The sequence below is a fragment of the Chlorocebus sabaeus genome, chromosome 4 (genome assembly GCF_047675955.1).
Source record: "Chlorocebus sabaeus isolate Y175 chromosome 4, mChlSab1.0.hap1, whole genome shotgun sequence".
NCBI classification, from domain to species: Eukaryota; Metazoa; Chordata; class Mammalia; order Primates; family Cercopithecidae; genus Chlorocebus; species Chlorocebus sabaeus.
The window spans coordinates 32771623-32788866 of record NC_132907.1 but is presented as its reverse complement, the minus strand read 5'-3'; the positions used below and the strand labels follow the sequence as shown (position 1 = coordinate 32788866).

The window sequence follows — 17244 nt, the reverse complement described above, 5'->3', positions numbered from 1 at the left end:
GGCATTGAAATAGCATCATAATTTATTTTATCTTTACTGTTGATTCTTTGTCCCTCATTTGTGAGAATTTTTTTTAAGCCTTTGGAATTATTGGGCTCTTTTAAGGGATTTTTCTTTCTTTATGGTATTCATATATTATTGTTGATTTTGTGTTACTGAAAACTTTATAGTAAGCTCTTTGTTGCTTTTTTCCCCTTCAAAGCAGTAGACTTGCTGCTTTATTATAAAATTACTGAAATAGTAGTAGTAATTTTACAGGCCTATGATTTTAAGAAGTTTAAGTTGTAAAGAATAGTTTTCTTTCTTTTTTCCTACTGGTGCTTTACTATATGCCTGGGTGACTATATTAGTGACTTAATATATGTGTTCATTGTCTTTTCCTGATTTTCAATTTGTTTTAGGTAAAATTAAGTGATTTTTTTTCTCCCCTGAATTGTGCTAAGATCTTTTTAAATCATTTCTTAGTCTCCCTCCCTTTACCCTGCCGAATCTTATTTTTAGTTTGAACCCACCTAGTTTTTGCCTTTCAGCATAGGCTTGGACTATACTTCTTTTTTTTACATATGCTGACATAAAGAAAACTACATGTAGTGTTCACTAAAGGAAAACATAAATAGGTGAATTTGTTACAGAAACACAATACATTCCAAAGGCAAATAGAACTGATCTTTGGATTTTCTACCTAAGTATTATCTGCTTTGTGTAAATGATTTGAGAATTTAAGTACCATTCTGTAATTATTAAATGCTAATTAAGTATGGGAAATTACAAGAGAGCCTTGTGGTGTTTTACTGGGTTTACATTCTTAGAAATGTGTTAGTATAACTTAGCTGCTTCTAAAATTTCTATTTGCTAAGATTAATTTTCTTTTGTAATAGCTTTAGAATAAACCGTAAGATTTAAATTTTTGCTTTCCTAGTTGGAAATATTATTTGCTCTTCTGTCAGAGAGAAGATATTAAATGATTTATAGATGTGTTACAAAAGGGTTAAATTTCAATTAAATTTTCTTTGGGAAATAAAGAAATTGCTTGGAGTTTGTCTTTTTTCTTTGTTTTGTTTTGTTTTAGGAGACTGAGTCTCTCTCTGTTGCCTAGGTTGCAGTGCAGTGGTACGATCACGGCTCATTATAGCCTCAATGTCCTGGGCTCAGCTGATCCTCCCACCTCAGCCTCCCAGGTATCTGGGACTATATGTGCAACAACGCCTGGCTGATTTTTCTATTTTTTGTAGAGATGGTGTTTCGCCACATTGCCCAGGCTGGTCTTGAACACCTGGACTGAAACAATCCACCCACCTCAACCTCCCAAAGTGTTAGGATTAGAGGCGTGAGCCACTGCACTGGGCCCAGAAATTGCTTGGGTCTTAGACTTGTTTTATAATGAGTCTATTAAAAAAGGAAAGAGAAAAATGAATTATTTCAGCCAACGCCTTAAAAACAGAACATTAATTCTACCAGATACCAACAAGTGTACCTGGAGAGAAAGGGATTCATGGCCAGATAAGTTTGGAAAACTTTGAGATAAATATTCAAATGGGCCTCTTAGTAACACAACTGGTCAAAGCCTTTAAAAATGTACATTTGCGGTGTGCGTAGTGGCTCACGCCTGTAATCCCAGGACTTTGGGAGGCTGAGGCGGGCCAATCATGAGGTCAGGATTTCAAGACCAGCCTGGCCAGCATGGTGAAACCCTGTCTCTACTAAAAATACAAAAATTAGCTGGGCCTGGTGGCACGCACCTGTAGTCCCAGTTACTTGGGAGGCTGAGGCAGGAGAATCGCTTGAATCTGGGAGGCAAAGGTTGCAGTGAGCTGAGATCGCCCCACTACACTCCAGCCTGAGCAACAGAGAAAGACTGTGTCTCAAAAAAAAAAAAAAAAAAAAAGTACATTTGCATTATGACTAGCCCGCATGACTAATATATTAGTATTGATAGAATATACTTTGAGGAAATGTTGCTTTAGATTCAGCCTTTGCCCTTTATATCTTCTGTTGGCTACATCTCATGTTTACATGTTTTGCATTTGCTTTATACTGTCACTATTATTTTGTAAGGAATTGTTAAGAAGATTGTTTAGTAAGGCATCAAGTTAATGTTGTAAACCTTGGCCTTTTTTTAAAGTACATTTAAAGAATGTATAAGTCATACTGCTTTAATTTTCAGCCTTTGAGAAATGCTAGCTAATATAATGTGGGGAGATACCTTATACATGCATACATATACACAATAGTGTACAACCATATAGAGATATGTATGTGTATATATATGCAAACACACATTTATATATATAAATGTATACACAAACATTGTGTATGTGTATACATATGTGTCACATGATTAAGTCAAGTTGCTACACTGAGGAAAAGTTATAAACGAAAAAATATGTCACTCTATTTGCATTATATTTTCCTAGATCAGACAGTAATTTTATATTGTCACACAGCTATCAGAGGTAAGAGACGTTCTCTGCCCAGTGGCCTCTGATGTTTCCGGTCTCTTTCTACTGTCTTTGTTAAGCAGAGGTTTTACATGTTAATAGATTTATTGATTGCTTTTTTTCTTTCTTGAGACAAGGTCTCACTGTTGCCCAAGCTAGACTGCAGTGGCGAGATCACGACTCACTGCAGCCTCGACACCCCATGGCTCAAGCATTTGTCCCACGTCAGCCTCTCGAGTTGCTAGGACTATAAGAGTGTACCACCACGCTTGGCTAATGTTTTGATTTTTTGTAGAGATGAGGTCTCACTGTGTTGTCTATGCTGGTCTAGAATTCTGGGCTCAAGTTATCTTCCCACCTTGGCCTCCCAGTGTGTTGAGATTACAGGCATTAGCCGCTGGGCCTGGAAATAAATCCTTTTTCTTCACTCTTGGTTTTTTATTCTGCCTCAAATTTATTTTTGAGTGTGATGTAAGGAAGTTTCCATCTTTCTTTTTTAAAAAATAAGAATAGCAACACTACAGTAATTCCTTGAATAATACATAGTTTTCTTAGTGGTCCATAGGGCTGTCTCTGTCATATCCCATGTTTACATGTGGACCTGTTTCTGGAATTTGTTCCGTTTCATTGGCCTACTTGTGTAAGTCTATTTGAATATTGTTTTTTGTTGTTTTTTTTTTTCAGACAACAGCTTTTGTAGCAAGGCTTCACACCTGGTAGGAAATGCATTCTTGTAGCTTTCAATACCCACACATTTTTCATAGTTTATGAAAGATTAAATAGTGTTTTCATTAGCCACTTTTTTTGCATGTGATCCAGTGTTTGTACTTACTGTTAATTGACCACCGTTTTATACTTATTGTTAATAGACTATCTCTTTTGGAGCATATCAGTAGTTCCCAGTGCCATAATTTGAGAACTACCGACCTGGATTCTATACAATAGACCAAAACACCTTCTAAAAAATATCTTTTACACGCTCCCTTCCTTTCCCCTTTATAACATATTAGTTATTTCCACACTATAAACTAGCATTACTAAATTTTAGGTTAGAGGAACCTTCTTTTCCCAGGACTACAGATGATTCTTTAAACTGGGCTTCTTTAGGCTGTAGGGTTTCTGAATTAATTATATTTTTAAGTTTCAGAAATTCAAAAGAAGTTTTTAGGGCATTTTGGCTGGTTACAGTGGCTCACGCCTGTAATCCCAGCACTTTGGGAGGTCAAAGTGGGCAGATCACCTGAGCCTGGCCAACGTGGAGAAACCCCATCTCCATTAAAGATACAAAAATTAGCTGGGCATGATGGTGGGTGATTGTAGTCGCAGCTACTCAGGAGGCTGAGGCAGGACAATTGCTTGAATCTGGCAGGGGGAGGTTGCAGTGAGCCGAGATCAAACCACCACACTCCAGCCTGAGCAACAGAGCAAGATTCCATCTCAAAAGAAAAAAAAAAAGAAAGAAAAAAATTTTTTAGGAAGTTTTACTTTACCTTCAGTAAAATAAGCAGTAAATTACTAGAAAATCAGCATTAGGATAATCTTTCACTTTTGTGAAAGCCTATGTAAGATATAAACTGTGGTATAATCAGCCTGTAGTTTGAGGGTGTGGTGTGGTTGCTTGTGAAACAAAGAAATGGCCATCTTCATGGGCACGTTGACCACTAACCAGCATAGACATATGGTCATGTGCTGTTGCATGACAGGGGTCTATTCCGAGAAATGCGTCCTTAGGCGATTTCCTCCTTGTGGGGACGTCACGAAGTGTGCTTTTACACAATCTGAGATAGTAGAGGCTACCTAGGCTGTGGGTACAAACCAGTGTAGCATGTTACTGTACTAAATACTTCAGGCAGTTTAACGTGATGGTAAGTATTGGTGTGTCTAAACAGAAAAGGTACAGTAAGAACATAGTATAAAAGATTAAAAAATGCTACACCTCTATAGGGCGCTTAACTTGAATAGAGCTTGCAGGCTTGGAAGTTGCTCTGGGCGAGGCAGTGAATGAGTGATTGGTGAATGTGAAAGCCTAGAAAATCACTGCATACCACTGTAGACTTCATAAACATTGTACGGTTAGGCTACACTAAATATATTGGAAAATATTCTTTCTTCATCAATAAACTAACCACATCTTACTCTAACTTTTGTTTGTTTGTTTTTTTGAGATGAGTCTCACTCTGTCGTCCAGGCTGGAGTGCAGAGGCCCGATCTCGGCTCACTGCAAGCTCTGCCTCCTGTAACTTCTTTACTTAAAAAATTTTTTAAAGGTCTTGACTCCTTTGTAATAGCACTTAGCTTAAAATACACATACATTGTATATCTGTGCAAAAATATTTTCTTTGTTACATCCTCATTCTGTAAGCTTTTTTTATTTTACAATTTTTTCCACTTCTAATGATTTTTCTTAAAATCTAAATCAAAGACACAAACACATTAGCCTAGGCCTACACAGGGTTAGGATCATCAATATCATTGTCTTCCACATCCATATCTTGTCCCACTAGAAGGTCTTCTGGGGCATTAACATACATGCAGCTGTCATATCCTGTGATAACAATACCTTCTTCTGAGCTGGGTGTGGTAGCTCACACCTATAATCCAAGCACTTTGGAAGGCCAAGGCAGGCAAATTGCTTGAGCCCAGGAATTCAAGACCAGTTTGGGCAACATGGTGAAACCCTGTCTCTACAAAAAATACAAAAATTAGCCAGAGATGGTGGCATGTGCCTGTAGTCCCAGCTACTTGGGAGGCTGAGGTGGGAGGATTGCTTGAGCCTAAGAGGTCAAGGCTGCTGTGAGCCATGATCATGGTTTGATTTTGTTCTACCCATTGCTCGAGAGTTGCTGCCAAATGCACAGAAGTTTCTGGCTCTGTTTACCTTTGTAGCAGTATTTGGAAGTACTGTTGACTGCATTTTCTTCTCATTCATTTCCCTGTTTCTCTCATGCTTTGGGGGATCTTTCCAATGTTTCTTATGTCTTGACGGCACTTACTCTCCCAATTTGGAATTGCCTGTTATCTTTTCGTGAATTTTCTGAGGTTTCAGCTGGGGTAGGGTAGACTCACAGTAGAAATGTGTTAGCCTTTTCTACCAGTCTTCTAGCACACTCCCCAAGTCTTCATTCTGTAAATTCAAGTTTTGATTTTGTCCCCCCATTGCTTGAGTTGCTGCCAAATTCATTCCATTTCTTTGTGGTAAGTACCTCTTATTTCTTTTAAAGCTCAGGAAGAGCTGACTTTTTTCCTTATGTTTATTTGTCATCATTTAAAATGCTCTTAACTTTCCTTAAAAGTCTGTGTTTTTTTATTTTCCCTTGTGATCTGGCTTTCTGTTCTTGCAATCAAACTGGAATGCAGGCAGGTCTTCTTAATTCATTTCACCTTTTTCTCTGCACATAATACTACACTGACTTCCCTTCGTTAGGAAGGAAAACACATTGTTTTATTCAGGTGTCTTGTTTCATATACTTATTTGCATTAATGTTATGGCTCGGGGAGTGCATCTCTAGAATAAATGGTCCTTTCGTGGAGGAAAGTCGAGAGAATTAAGGGTTAGCGTGCTGGCAGTTTGATTTCCTTTCCTTTCCTTTTTCCTTTTTCCGAATTGGAGTCTTGCTCTGTTGCCCAGGCTGGGGTGCAGTGGCACAATCAGCTTACCGCAACCCTTGCCTCCCAGGTTCAAGCGATCCTTGTGCCTCAGCCTTCTGAGTAGCTGAGATTATAGGTACATGCCACTATGCCCAGCTGATTTTTGTATTTTTTTAGTAGAGATGGGGTTTCACCATGTCTACCAGTCTGGTCTCGAACTCCTGACCTCAAGTGATCCTCCCGCCTCGGCCTCCCAAAGTGCTGGGATTATAGGCGTGAGCCACCATGCCTAGCCTTGATTTCTTGTTTCTTTTTTGAGGGACTTTCATGTCTTGGTCTCTGTGAATTGTTAATATTGTGTATTCACTCAATACTAAATACTAAAGATGTTTACACATAGTCCGTGTCCTCAAGAGGATTGTCCTGTGCTTAATGTTTTCAAGTTAGCCATTTTTATCAGTAATTGTTTAATATCTAGTCTCCTCCTCCCCACATTGTAAGATCTATATGGGCATGGCTTACTCAGCTTTTTCTACAGCACCTAACACAGTGCCTGATGATAGTTCCTTGTTAAATAGTTTCTGATGCAATACCTGACCTGTCTTTTCATGAGGTCATTTTGTGATAGATCTAGTGGCAGCAAATTTGTTAGATCTGTTAAAAATCTGGAAATGTTCACATTGCCTTTGGAGACAGTGAATAAAAGGAAAAAGCAGGTGAAAAAACATCTGCACTGTAGGCTCTTGGAATCTGCAGATTTGGCAGTGTTTAACATTTGGTGAAGGTGCCGAATTGCATCTCAAGACCTCAGAAGCTCCTGTAAAATGTTTTAAATGATTACTTTCTGAAAAATGACTGGAAAGAAAAAAACAGTTGCTATTAACAAGTAAGGAAAGTGTAACATCTAAGAAAGTAATGGTTCTCAGCTGGGAAATAAAAGTTTTAGATATGTTATCTCACAGATTAACATACAGAATTTAGTCTTGTCTTGAGCTCATGTTACTTTATGTGGAAACTAGGAATATCTTAGCCCATGCCTAAGATATTCCTTAAATCATTTTAGCTGATTTAAGTCCAAGATAACACTTGAAAGAGAACGAGATTATGTTGTAATATGATTTGCCCAGGTAACATGCTGGTACACATGGAAAATTTGTGAGGTCGGGAGCATATTGTAAACCTTTCTATATTTGTGAACTGTGGGATTTAGAAAATCTCAGAATAAGCCGGGCGCAGTGGCTCATGCCTGTAATCCCAGCACTTTGGGAGGCCAAGATGGGCGGATCACGAGGTCAGGAGATCTAGACCATCCTGGCTAACACGGTGAAACCCCGTCTCTACTGAAAATACAAAAAAATTAGCCGGGCATGGTGGCGAGCGCCTGTAGTCCCAGCTACTTCGGAGGCTGAGGCAGGAGAATGGTGTGAACCCGGGAGGCGGAGCTTGCAGTGAGCCGAGATCGCACCACTGCACTCCAGCCTGGGCAACAGAGCGAGACTCTGTCTCAAAACAACAACAACAACAACAACAACAACAACAAACAACAACAACAACAGAAAATCTCAGAATATTTTGGGGATATTTCAAAGATTTACTGTAGTTGAGGTTACAGGTGGAAATTTGCTTGTGTTCTTTCTCCTCCCCGACTCCTTCCTTCCTTGTCTCCTTTTGCACCTTTCACTTACACATCCTCCAGTTTGCCCAACCCCACCCTGGTTTCCTGTTTCCTTCTTCCTCGATCCCATGCCCTCCACATACTTTACAGCAAATTATTTTCCTTCCTGGAAGGACCCACTGGGTTAAAGGCTTGTTAAGTAAATTATGAGAAACTGAGAAGAGTAGGAATAAATATTACTTTACCTTTTCTTTTTATTCCTTGCTTTGGATAAGGAGAGTATCCCTGTATTTCTGAATATTTACATGGTCTGTGTCTCTAATAATAAGAAGAGTACAGAAAGTGATTTGGAATAAAATTTTTTGTTTGATATTAATGATGTTTAGTCATTCTAAAATAATTAAAAACTCATGATATACTTTCTTTTAGGTCCGTATTGAAACAGCTACAACTTTGAAGTTAAATATCCTTCTGAAAATGTAAAAATACTTGATTGCAAAGAACTTTAACACTTTTAAGTTATTTATTTTGTGAAATTAATTTATGTATCCTTGTTTTAGATACAGATTTATTTTGATAAAACTTATATATTCTCAATATTCCTTAACTGCGCTTCACCTGTTGATGATTTTGAATTTAGAACAGATCAGTTTCTACCGGTAAGAATATACATTTCTAGGTATTTTTTTTTAGAAAACCATTTCTGCTTATGTCTTTGAATACTATTTTATACATGAAATTATCTGTGTGTTACTTATTAAAGTTGAATTTAAAAGTATGCTGTATTGGATTATTTTGGAGGATATAATTTTTATTTGTAAACTGTTTTGGTAACTTTTATTGGTAACAGTTCACTTATATTCTGCTTACTTTTGTTTAGCAATTTTATCATCTATAAGTTGGTTGCCAGACTTTTTTTTTCAAAATGGAAAATCATTTAGTATCTTCATTTTATGTGTGTCTGTTAATTTTACTCCTTAGGTTATTTCTCTGTGTTATTTGTGTGTGTATATCTGTATCCTATCCTACACACTAGACTGTAAATTACTTGATGAGCAGAATACCAAATTCTGTTCATCTTTTTACTCTTTACTCAACCCCCAGGACCTAGCATGGTGTTTTCCCATAACTGGTAAGCACTTGTTAAACATACCAGTAACATTGGGGTGTTAGTGTTTGTTCTTAAGAGGACTGGCTGAGAAGAAAGTTACGTGATAAAATGTACTACTTTTGGTGAGGGGGATAGATAGGCAAGCTTGTAAAGCAGTGATCTTGCTTTAATAAAGTAATCACTACAGACATTTTTGGATGAAAGAAATGTGTTGCAGAAGTGAGCCATATATCTGAAAGAACAAATTCTTGCTTTATGTAAGTGTGATTTGTTAGTTTATAACGTAATTTTCATAATATAGGAGTTCACAACCAGACATAAGGTATTTGTTTTTGATTTCCCAATAAGAACTATTCTGCCATTTTTAGAATAACAAGTTATATCTATAAAATATGTATCTTCATACAATATATGTTAAGGGCCTCATCAGATAGCTGGCATGTGAGTGCAATAATGTCTTTTTGCTGTAATGAGTAGGTCTTGCAAAACAAAACATTCTGTGATTGGCAGCGGGCATATATGGAAGAACAGTGACAAGGCACTATTAATAGTTTAGTTAACAGTATAAAATTTAAACAGACATAGCTTAGACAATATTCCTCTAAACATTATTCGGTTTGTGGATGAGTTAAATTCTGAAATGGACACATTCAGCAGCAAGGAAGAAAGAAAACACTTTGTAAAACAATATGTAAAATACTGGCAGCTTAAACAATTTCAGGTTGTTTAGGTAATGCCAAGCTTTTGGCTTTCTGTTTATTTGACTTACTGCTTTGACATTGTGATTTATTTATTTCTTCTGTTCATATGAATGTCTTTCATTTCTGTTCTAAACCTTTTTTATTTTATTTCTTTTTGCCTGCAGTATTTGGAAACCATGTTCACACTACTTTTTCAGTTACTGCAACAAGTTACAGAATGTGACACAAAGATGCACGTTTTGCATGTCCTTTCTTGTGTGATCGAAAGAGTCAACATGCAGGTAATTATATTGTAAAACATGAAAATAAATGAGAGGTGGGTAGAATATTTGTAGAATTCATTAATATCCTTGACTACATTGTTTAAGAGTTAAAACATTAATTGAAATACTTCTAACTTATAGACTGTGGTTTCAGTTATGTATTATTCAAAATTGACATTTATATTCAATTTTTTAAAAAATGCCTAAGAAAATTAAAATACGAAAAAAAATTGGATCAGCAATGTAGAGGTGTTCATAAAGCAGAATTTTACATATTTTAGAAGATCCAGCCAGTGTAAAATTCCGTGTTTGAGGGCGTAGCCTCAAGTGTCCATCAGCAAGAGTTCTGGGAAGTCTGTTACTTTTACCTTAAAAATTAAGTATTTTTTGTAGTCTGGTCTGCATTATATTTACATTTGGCTTAATGTAAAAATGAGGTGTAACGCTCTTAACGGTTTAGTTATTCAGCTTCCCCTGTCACTCTGAATCTTTGTGGAAATTGTTAATCCGGATAACCACACTATAATTATCCTTGTGACTTCCTATAGTCTAGTTCACCATTGCATATCCTTGTTTGGAAAGCACTGAAGCAAATCTGTGATTTGCATTGTATTAGGAAAGATAATTGATTTGGATTTCACAGACTTAGAGTTTATTCTTGGATCTGCTGTTAGTGAATTGTGACACCATGAGCAGATTTATTAATTCTAAAGCAATTGATGAGAATAGCTATTAATTATTGAGTAATGACAACATACTGACATATGTGCTACATGCTTTGCATATGTTTCTCATTTAGTTCTCACAAAAAACTTGAGGTAGGCGTTAGAATTTATTGTCTCAAACAATATGAGACCTGAAGGAACTTCTCAAAGTTCACATATTTTAATGGCACTGCCAGTACTTTAAGCATAATGCGACTCCTGTGGTAGGGTTGAGTCACTGTTAATCATTTGAAACAGATCTGGGTACTGGTGTCTAAAAGTAGTAATATCTTGCATGATTCTTAGTACTTGGTGTTCTTAATACATTAATCACATTAATTCATTTGATAGTGTTTTTTAAACAACATTGATAGAGTTGATCACACAGAGTTTCTTGCAATTGTTTTAAGAACTCATTTTAAGTCCTTGCCTCTGCTATTTAGTTTGGGCAAAGTCTTTAACCTTGTGTCCTCATGTATAAAATGGTAAAGATCATTCTGAACTCACTTAACTTAGGATTTCATGAGCATGAAATTATTATACATCTCCAATATGCTTCATAGTACTATAAAGTTGCAATAAGTTGTTTCAAAAGTTGATTATAAAAACAAGATTTGGCCATTTCCTGTAATTTTATTTAGAAATAGATGGTGGATGGAAATTTCTTAAATAAAACTTTTTTTTTAAAATAGAAATGGATCTTATTTCCTTTGTCTCCCCAAACTTCGAATTAAAACTTTTTCTCCAAAAGTTTGTTATTCTTTTGGCTTATAAATTAATGCTTTTGTGTTTCTGTCTATACTCATCTTTCAGAACACAAATAGCCTAAGCAGCTTACGTGCCTATATCATGAGAAAGTAACAATAAGATATAGTTATTCAATAGAGTTTTTGTTTTTCAAAACTCATACTAAATAGGAAATGGTTAAAAAATATTTTCAGTTGTCTGAATCTTTAACTTTTTTTCTACCTTAACCTTTGATCAACCCTATCATTTTTGTCTTTGTTGCATATATCCCTTAACTCTCTTTCATATGCCAAATTTGATGTTTGTCCATGAGGCAGCACACTTTTTAAAAATGTTAACAAATTTTATCTTTTTTGAGATGAAGTCTCGCTCTGTCATGTCAGGCTGGAGTGCAGTGGCGCATCTCAGCTGACTGCACCCGCCGCCCTGATCCTCTGGGTTCAAGTGATTGTTGTCCTCAGCCTCCTGAGTAGTAGCTTGGATTATAGGCGTGCCATCATGCCTGGCTAATTTTTTTTTGTATTTTTAGTAGAGATGGGGTTTTGCCAATTTGGGCTGGTCTCAAACTCCTGGGCTCAAGGGATGTACCGCCTTGGCCTTCCAAAGTCCTGGGATTACAGATGAGAGCCACTGCAGCCGGCCAGAATTATGTTTTTGATATTAGGCAGCAAACATTTTGAGCCATCTTACAATAGTGCTTTCTTCTTCTTCTTCCTTCTTCCTTCTTTCTTCTTTCTTCCTTCTTCTTTCTTTCTTCTTCCTACTTCTTCTTCTTTTTTTTTTTTTAATTATACTTTAAGTTCCAGGGTACATGTGCACAAAGTGCAGGTTTGTTACATAAGTATACATGTGCCATGTTGGTTTGCTGCACCCATCATGTCGACAGTTACATAGGTATTTCTCCTAATGCTATCCCTCCCCCAGGCTCCCACCCCCCCACCCCCACAGGCCCTAGCGTGTGATGTTCCCCACCCTGTGTCCATGTATTCTCATTGTTCCACTCCCACCTATGAGTGAGAACATGTGGTGTTTGGTTTTCTGTCCTTGTGATAGTTTGCTGAGAATGATGGTAATGATAGACTGGATTAAGAAAATGTGGCATATATACACCATGGAATACTACACAGCCATAGAAAAGGTTGAGCTCATGTCCTTTGCAGGGACATGGATGAAGCTGGATACAATAGTGCTTTGTGACGCATACAGTTTAATTTTGAAGTTTCAGTAAAGTTACCGTCTTTGTACCATAATGTACAATTAGTTGAATGTTGTCTTTACTTTTTGATAAAGTAGTTGAAAACTTACAATTCACTTTTCTAGTACAGAGATCTTATAAATATGTAGTCAAAATAAATATGTAATCATCAGGGGTGGTATCAGGTGGTCTTTGGGCCTGTGCATTTCTGAAGTGAAAGAACAAAATTAAAGGAACTCTGTGAAATATAAAATACTCTGTTGAAAATTTTATCTAAAAGATGAGGTGTCTTTAGGAACTTAGGGTAATTTTTTTAACCCCAATGATAGAGCCCTCATTAAAGCATTTATTAGATTGTCACCTATTTGATTTTCATGTTTTCAGTAATATGAATTTAAGTGGAGCTTTACCTATATATGAATTAACTCATAAGGCTATAATACTCAAAGTGCTTCCCCCACACCCCGAATTCTTTGGTAAGAACACTTAACATGAGATCCATTCTCTTAATAAAATTATAAGTGTAGAATATATTATTGTTGACTTTTGGTACAACATTCTATAACAGAACCCTAAAGCTTATTCATCTTTTTTACCTGAAACTTTATGCCTATTGATTAGTAACTCATTTCCCCTTCCCTTTAGTCCCTGGCGATCACCATTCCACTCTTTGATTCTATTAAATCGACTATTTTAGATACCTCATACAAGTAGACTGGCAGTGTTTGTCATTCTGTAGTTTGTTAGATATAGCATATTGTTTGCAAGGTTTATTGTCCCATATTGCAGAATTTCCTTTTAAGTCTGCATAGTTTGTATATGCAATTGCATATATAATATGATATATTCTTTATCCATTCGTCTGTTGGTGGATGTTTAGGCCCCTTCCACATGTTAGCTACTGTACATAGTGCTACAATAAACATGGTAGTGCTAATAATTTCTTTGGGATCCTGATTTCAGTTCTTTTGAATAAATGCCCAGAAATGGGATTGCTGGATAAAATGGTAGTTCTAGTTTTCATTTTTTTTTGGAAGCTCCATGCTACTTTCCACAGTGGCTGTAACATTTTGCATTCCTAGCACCAGTGTACAAAGGTACCAGTTTCTCCACACCATTGCCAACACTTGTGTTATCTTTTATTTTTGTTTTATAGTAGCCACCCTGACAGGCATGAGGTGATATCTCATTGTGGTTTTGACTTGCATTTCCCTAATGACTGCAAAAACTTTCGTAGTTCTATGTGATTTTTAAAATGTTATGCAAAAATTGAAATTGTCCTTCCCTTAAAATCCTTGTATTATAATCTTCTTCAGAATTTTATATGGGCAGTATTTTTTCTTTCGCCTCTTTTCACTGAAAAATCTCAAACCTACAAAAAAGTTATAAAAATAGATCAACACTCATATATCCTTCACTTCATTAGTAAGTTTCATCACTTACTAATATTTTACCACATTTGCTTTCTTTTTATCTATCCACATGTACAGATTGTTGTAAAACTGTTTCAGTTTTAGTTGCAGACATCATGGTACTCTCCAGAATATTAGACCTCTCCTTCTTAAGAGATGTATGCTCCATTTCCTACATTATCATAACCGTGATTAGACTCAGGAAACTTAACACTGATGCAATAATATTATCTAATAACAAATTTATATAAATGAATATCAGTATTCAAATTTCCTTAGTTGCCCCATATAGCTAGCCTACCACCCCACTGGAATATGTTTGGCTCTCATGTCCTTGCTCTGTTATTGTTAATGCCCAGTCTTTTTCTCTTTCCTTTTATATCTTTCACAGCACTCTGATTGATTTTTTTTTTTTGTTTTTGTTTTCTGAGATGGAGTCTTGCTTTGTCACCCAAGCTAGAGTGCAGTGGGGCTCTCTTGGCTCACTGCAGCCTCCGCCTCCCAGATTCAAGTGATTCTCCTGCTTCAGCAGGAGTAGCTGGGATTACAGGTGCACACCACTGTGCCCGACTAATTTTTGTATTTTTAGTTGAGACGAGGTTTCACCATGTTGACCAGGCTGATCTTGAACTCCTGACCTCAAGCGATCTGTCCTCCTTGGCCTCCCAAAATGCTGAGCATGAACTTCTGTGCCCAGCCTCTATGATTGATATTTGAAATTCTATTTTTGTAGCATTAATTTTAATTTAGAACATTGTATATTCTGATGACAGCCAAGATTGGAATATAAATATTTTATGGCTTTTAAATGGTACTTTGGTTTTATTACCCCATTTGTAATTTATAGTATGTGTTTCTTTTCTGCAATTTCTGGGAAAGTATACTCCCTATTTAAAACTAACACTGCCTCATTTTCCTTACCATTAGATTGTGTTGTCATATGCTTATTTTTAGTTGAGTATGAATGAGTTAGATACTTTGAAATCTGTTTTTACTCATTAATTGGCCTGCTTTTATGAGCTCATTGGAGTGATCTTTGAGATAGAACACTTAGCAATGTTGAGTACATGTTCCAGAAATATTATTATAGTCAAATTTTGAAAATAAGATATTACATGATAAATATGTTCCAATAAGGTAATACCTGTCTTAATATTTATTCACTTACATCTTACTGAGATGTTTGGGCAAATATTTAACTTCTTGTTTTTCTGCATTCCCCACCAACACTTCCACCACCAGCAAATTCTGTAGTTGTTTGGCTACCCTTTTAGAGTACTTTACTAGCATAATAAAGAAACTCATGCTTTCTGGGAACATTTTAAGTTTTAATGCGTGATATTCAAGTAGATAGTAGTGAAGCTATGAAGGTCTAGTGTTTTTATTTCATCCCCAAGGATACTCTTATAGCAATTTCAAATACTGGAGCTGAAATGCTGTCCAGCATCATTGTAGATCCATTTTATTTTTCAAGAAACTACTGTTAGACTGAGCTGTGCTTCAGGGTAAAATTTAAAATCTGATTAACTTAATCCATGGCGAGCTTATCAGTTTTATCCTTTGAAAATGTTTTTTTCCTCTTGTGTTTCCACTGTACCTTGTATACACCTTCATCATTACACTTCTCCTTTTTCATTGTAAGGGTTTGTCTGGCTCTCTTTGTATCCTTTTCTTTCCAGAGCCTTGTGTTCAGGGCCTGAAACTTGGAAAATATTTGTAGAATGAATGAATAAATGCTGACTTTTAAAAAAACAGTAGTGTAATTTCCAATTTGGTAAGCTGTTTTATTAAAAAGCAGGATATAACGGCATTTTCTGTTAACCTCTAAATAATTTTTTTTTATATTCATAAGCATTGTTTCATTCAGTGCACTTGATAGTTGTTTAAAATTATTTTAAAATATTTACTATAGAGCCCTGGGCCTTTATGTAATGTCTAATTTTATTTCTTTTTTTTTTTTTTTTTTTTTTTTTGAGACGGAGTCTCGCTCTGTCGCCCAGGCTGGAGTGCAGTGGCCGGATCTCTGCTCACTGCAAGCTCCGCCTCCCGGGTTCCCGCCATTCTCCTGCCTCAGCCTCCGGAGTAGCTGGGACTACAGGCGCCCGCCACCTCGCCCGGCTAGTTTTTTGTATTTTTTTAGTAGAGACGGGGTTTCACCTTGTTAGCCAGGATGGTCTCGATCTCCTGACCTCGTGATCGCGATCCGCCCGTCTCGGCCTCCCAAAGTGCTGGGATTACAGGCTTGAGCCACCGCGCCCGGCCTTAATTTTATTTCTTAAGGATGTAAGCTTAATACATTACATCTAATAAATATTAAATACGTGTTGCCTGGGACTTAATAGTGCTCTCAGTGTTTTTCAAAGTAAATTGCCTTCTTTACTTATAAAATTTTGTTGTTTCCTCTACTTATATTGTAATAGATACGACCATATGTGGGATGTTTGGTACAATATTTGCCCCTCCTTTGGAAGCAGAGTGAAGAACACAATATGTTGAGATGTGCTATTTTAACAACACTTATTCATCTTGTTCAGGTAAGTCACTTCTCCACAGAGTTTTTTAGTTTAGTAGTTTTTTAAAAAAATTCTTTTAAACATTTAAAAATTGTTTTTATGTGATTTATGTTAATGGTAGTGAAAAACCTCACATATCATTTACTTTTTCCATGTGTAATCTAAACAGATTTAAAAACAACTTTTGCATGCTTATTTTGGACTTTTTTTTGAGGATGTGAAAAATATTATTCACATTTAAAGAAGATGTCGTCTCCAGTAATGATAGACTCATGGTTCATGCAGTCCATGGTACCATGCCTGCAGTTTTCTTGGTGGTCAGGGCTTTTCTGCTTAAACATACTTTATGTTTTCACTCTTTTTCCTTGATTTAAAATAAAAAATTTCCCTATTGTAACTTGGGAAGGCAGGAAACCAGGTGAGTTGCTTTTGAGGGGAGACAAGTGAATTGGATTTCAGAGATTTTGACTTTTGAGGTGTTGGGATGTGGTAGCAGATAGAGAGGAATCTGAAACTTAAGAGCTGGACTATAGTTCTCATTTGAACTGTTATAGTGAATCGTAGTCTCGTGAGAGTATGGAGAGGGAAGAGCTCAAGGCCATGAGTTAGAATATATGTGTGGGGATGCTCAAGTGATTTTACTGACTTCACCCACAAGTTTGAGAAGTTTTCCAGTGGGGGGAGAAATCAGAAGTACCCCTAAATTCAGAAGTACTACTCTAAAGCTTTCTAAAATTAGTTTAGAAAAAAACAGAAACTTTTCTCAGAAGCGTTGATACTTTTTTGAATTTGAGCTCATTCTTTCCATAAATGCTTTCTTTTTTATTTTTATTTTTTCTTTTTGAGACGGAGTCTCGCGCTGTCTCCCAGGCTGGAGCACAGTAGTGTGATCTTGGCTCACTGCAACCTCCGCCTCCTGGGTTCAAGCAAGTCTCCTGTCTCAGCCTCCCAAGTAGC

General features: G+C 36.5%; 1 protein-coding gene across 5 annotated transcripts in view; it reads left to right on the top strand.

Annotated features, from left to right (window-relative positions):
• The window catches only part of IPO11 (importin 11), a 231220-nt gene that overhangs the window by 83295 nt on the left and 130681 nt on the right, over window positions 1–17244 (top strand). For all 5 annotated transcript variants that reach the window (XM_038010419.2, XM_073014741.1, XM_007973675.3 and 2 more), the window contains 4 exons: window positions 8071–8104; window positions 8260–8300; window positions 9618–9734; window positions 16195–16308. In XM_038010419.2, the coding sequence (XP_037866347.1) occupies window positions 8071–8104; window positions 8260–8300; window positions 9618–9734; window positions 16195–16308 (306 nt within the window). The remainder of the gene's footprint in view (window positions 1–8070; window positions 8105–8259; window positions 8301–9617; window positions 9735–16194; window positions 16309–17244) is intronic.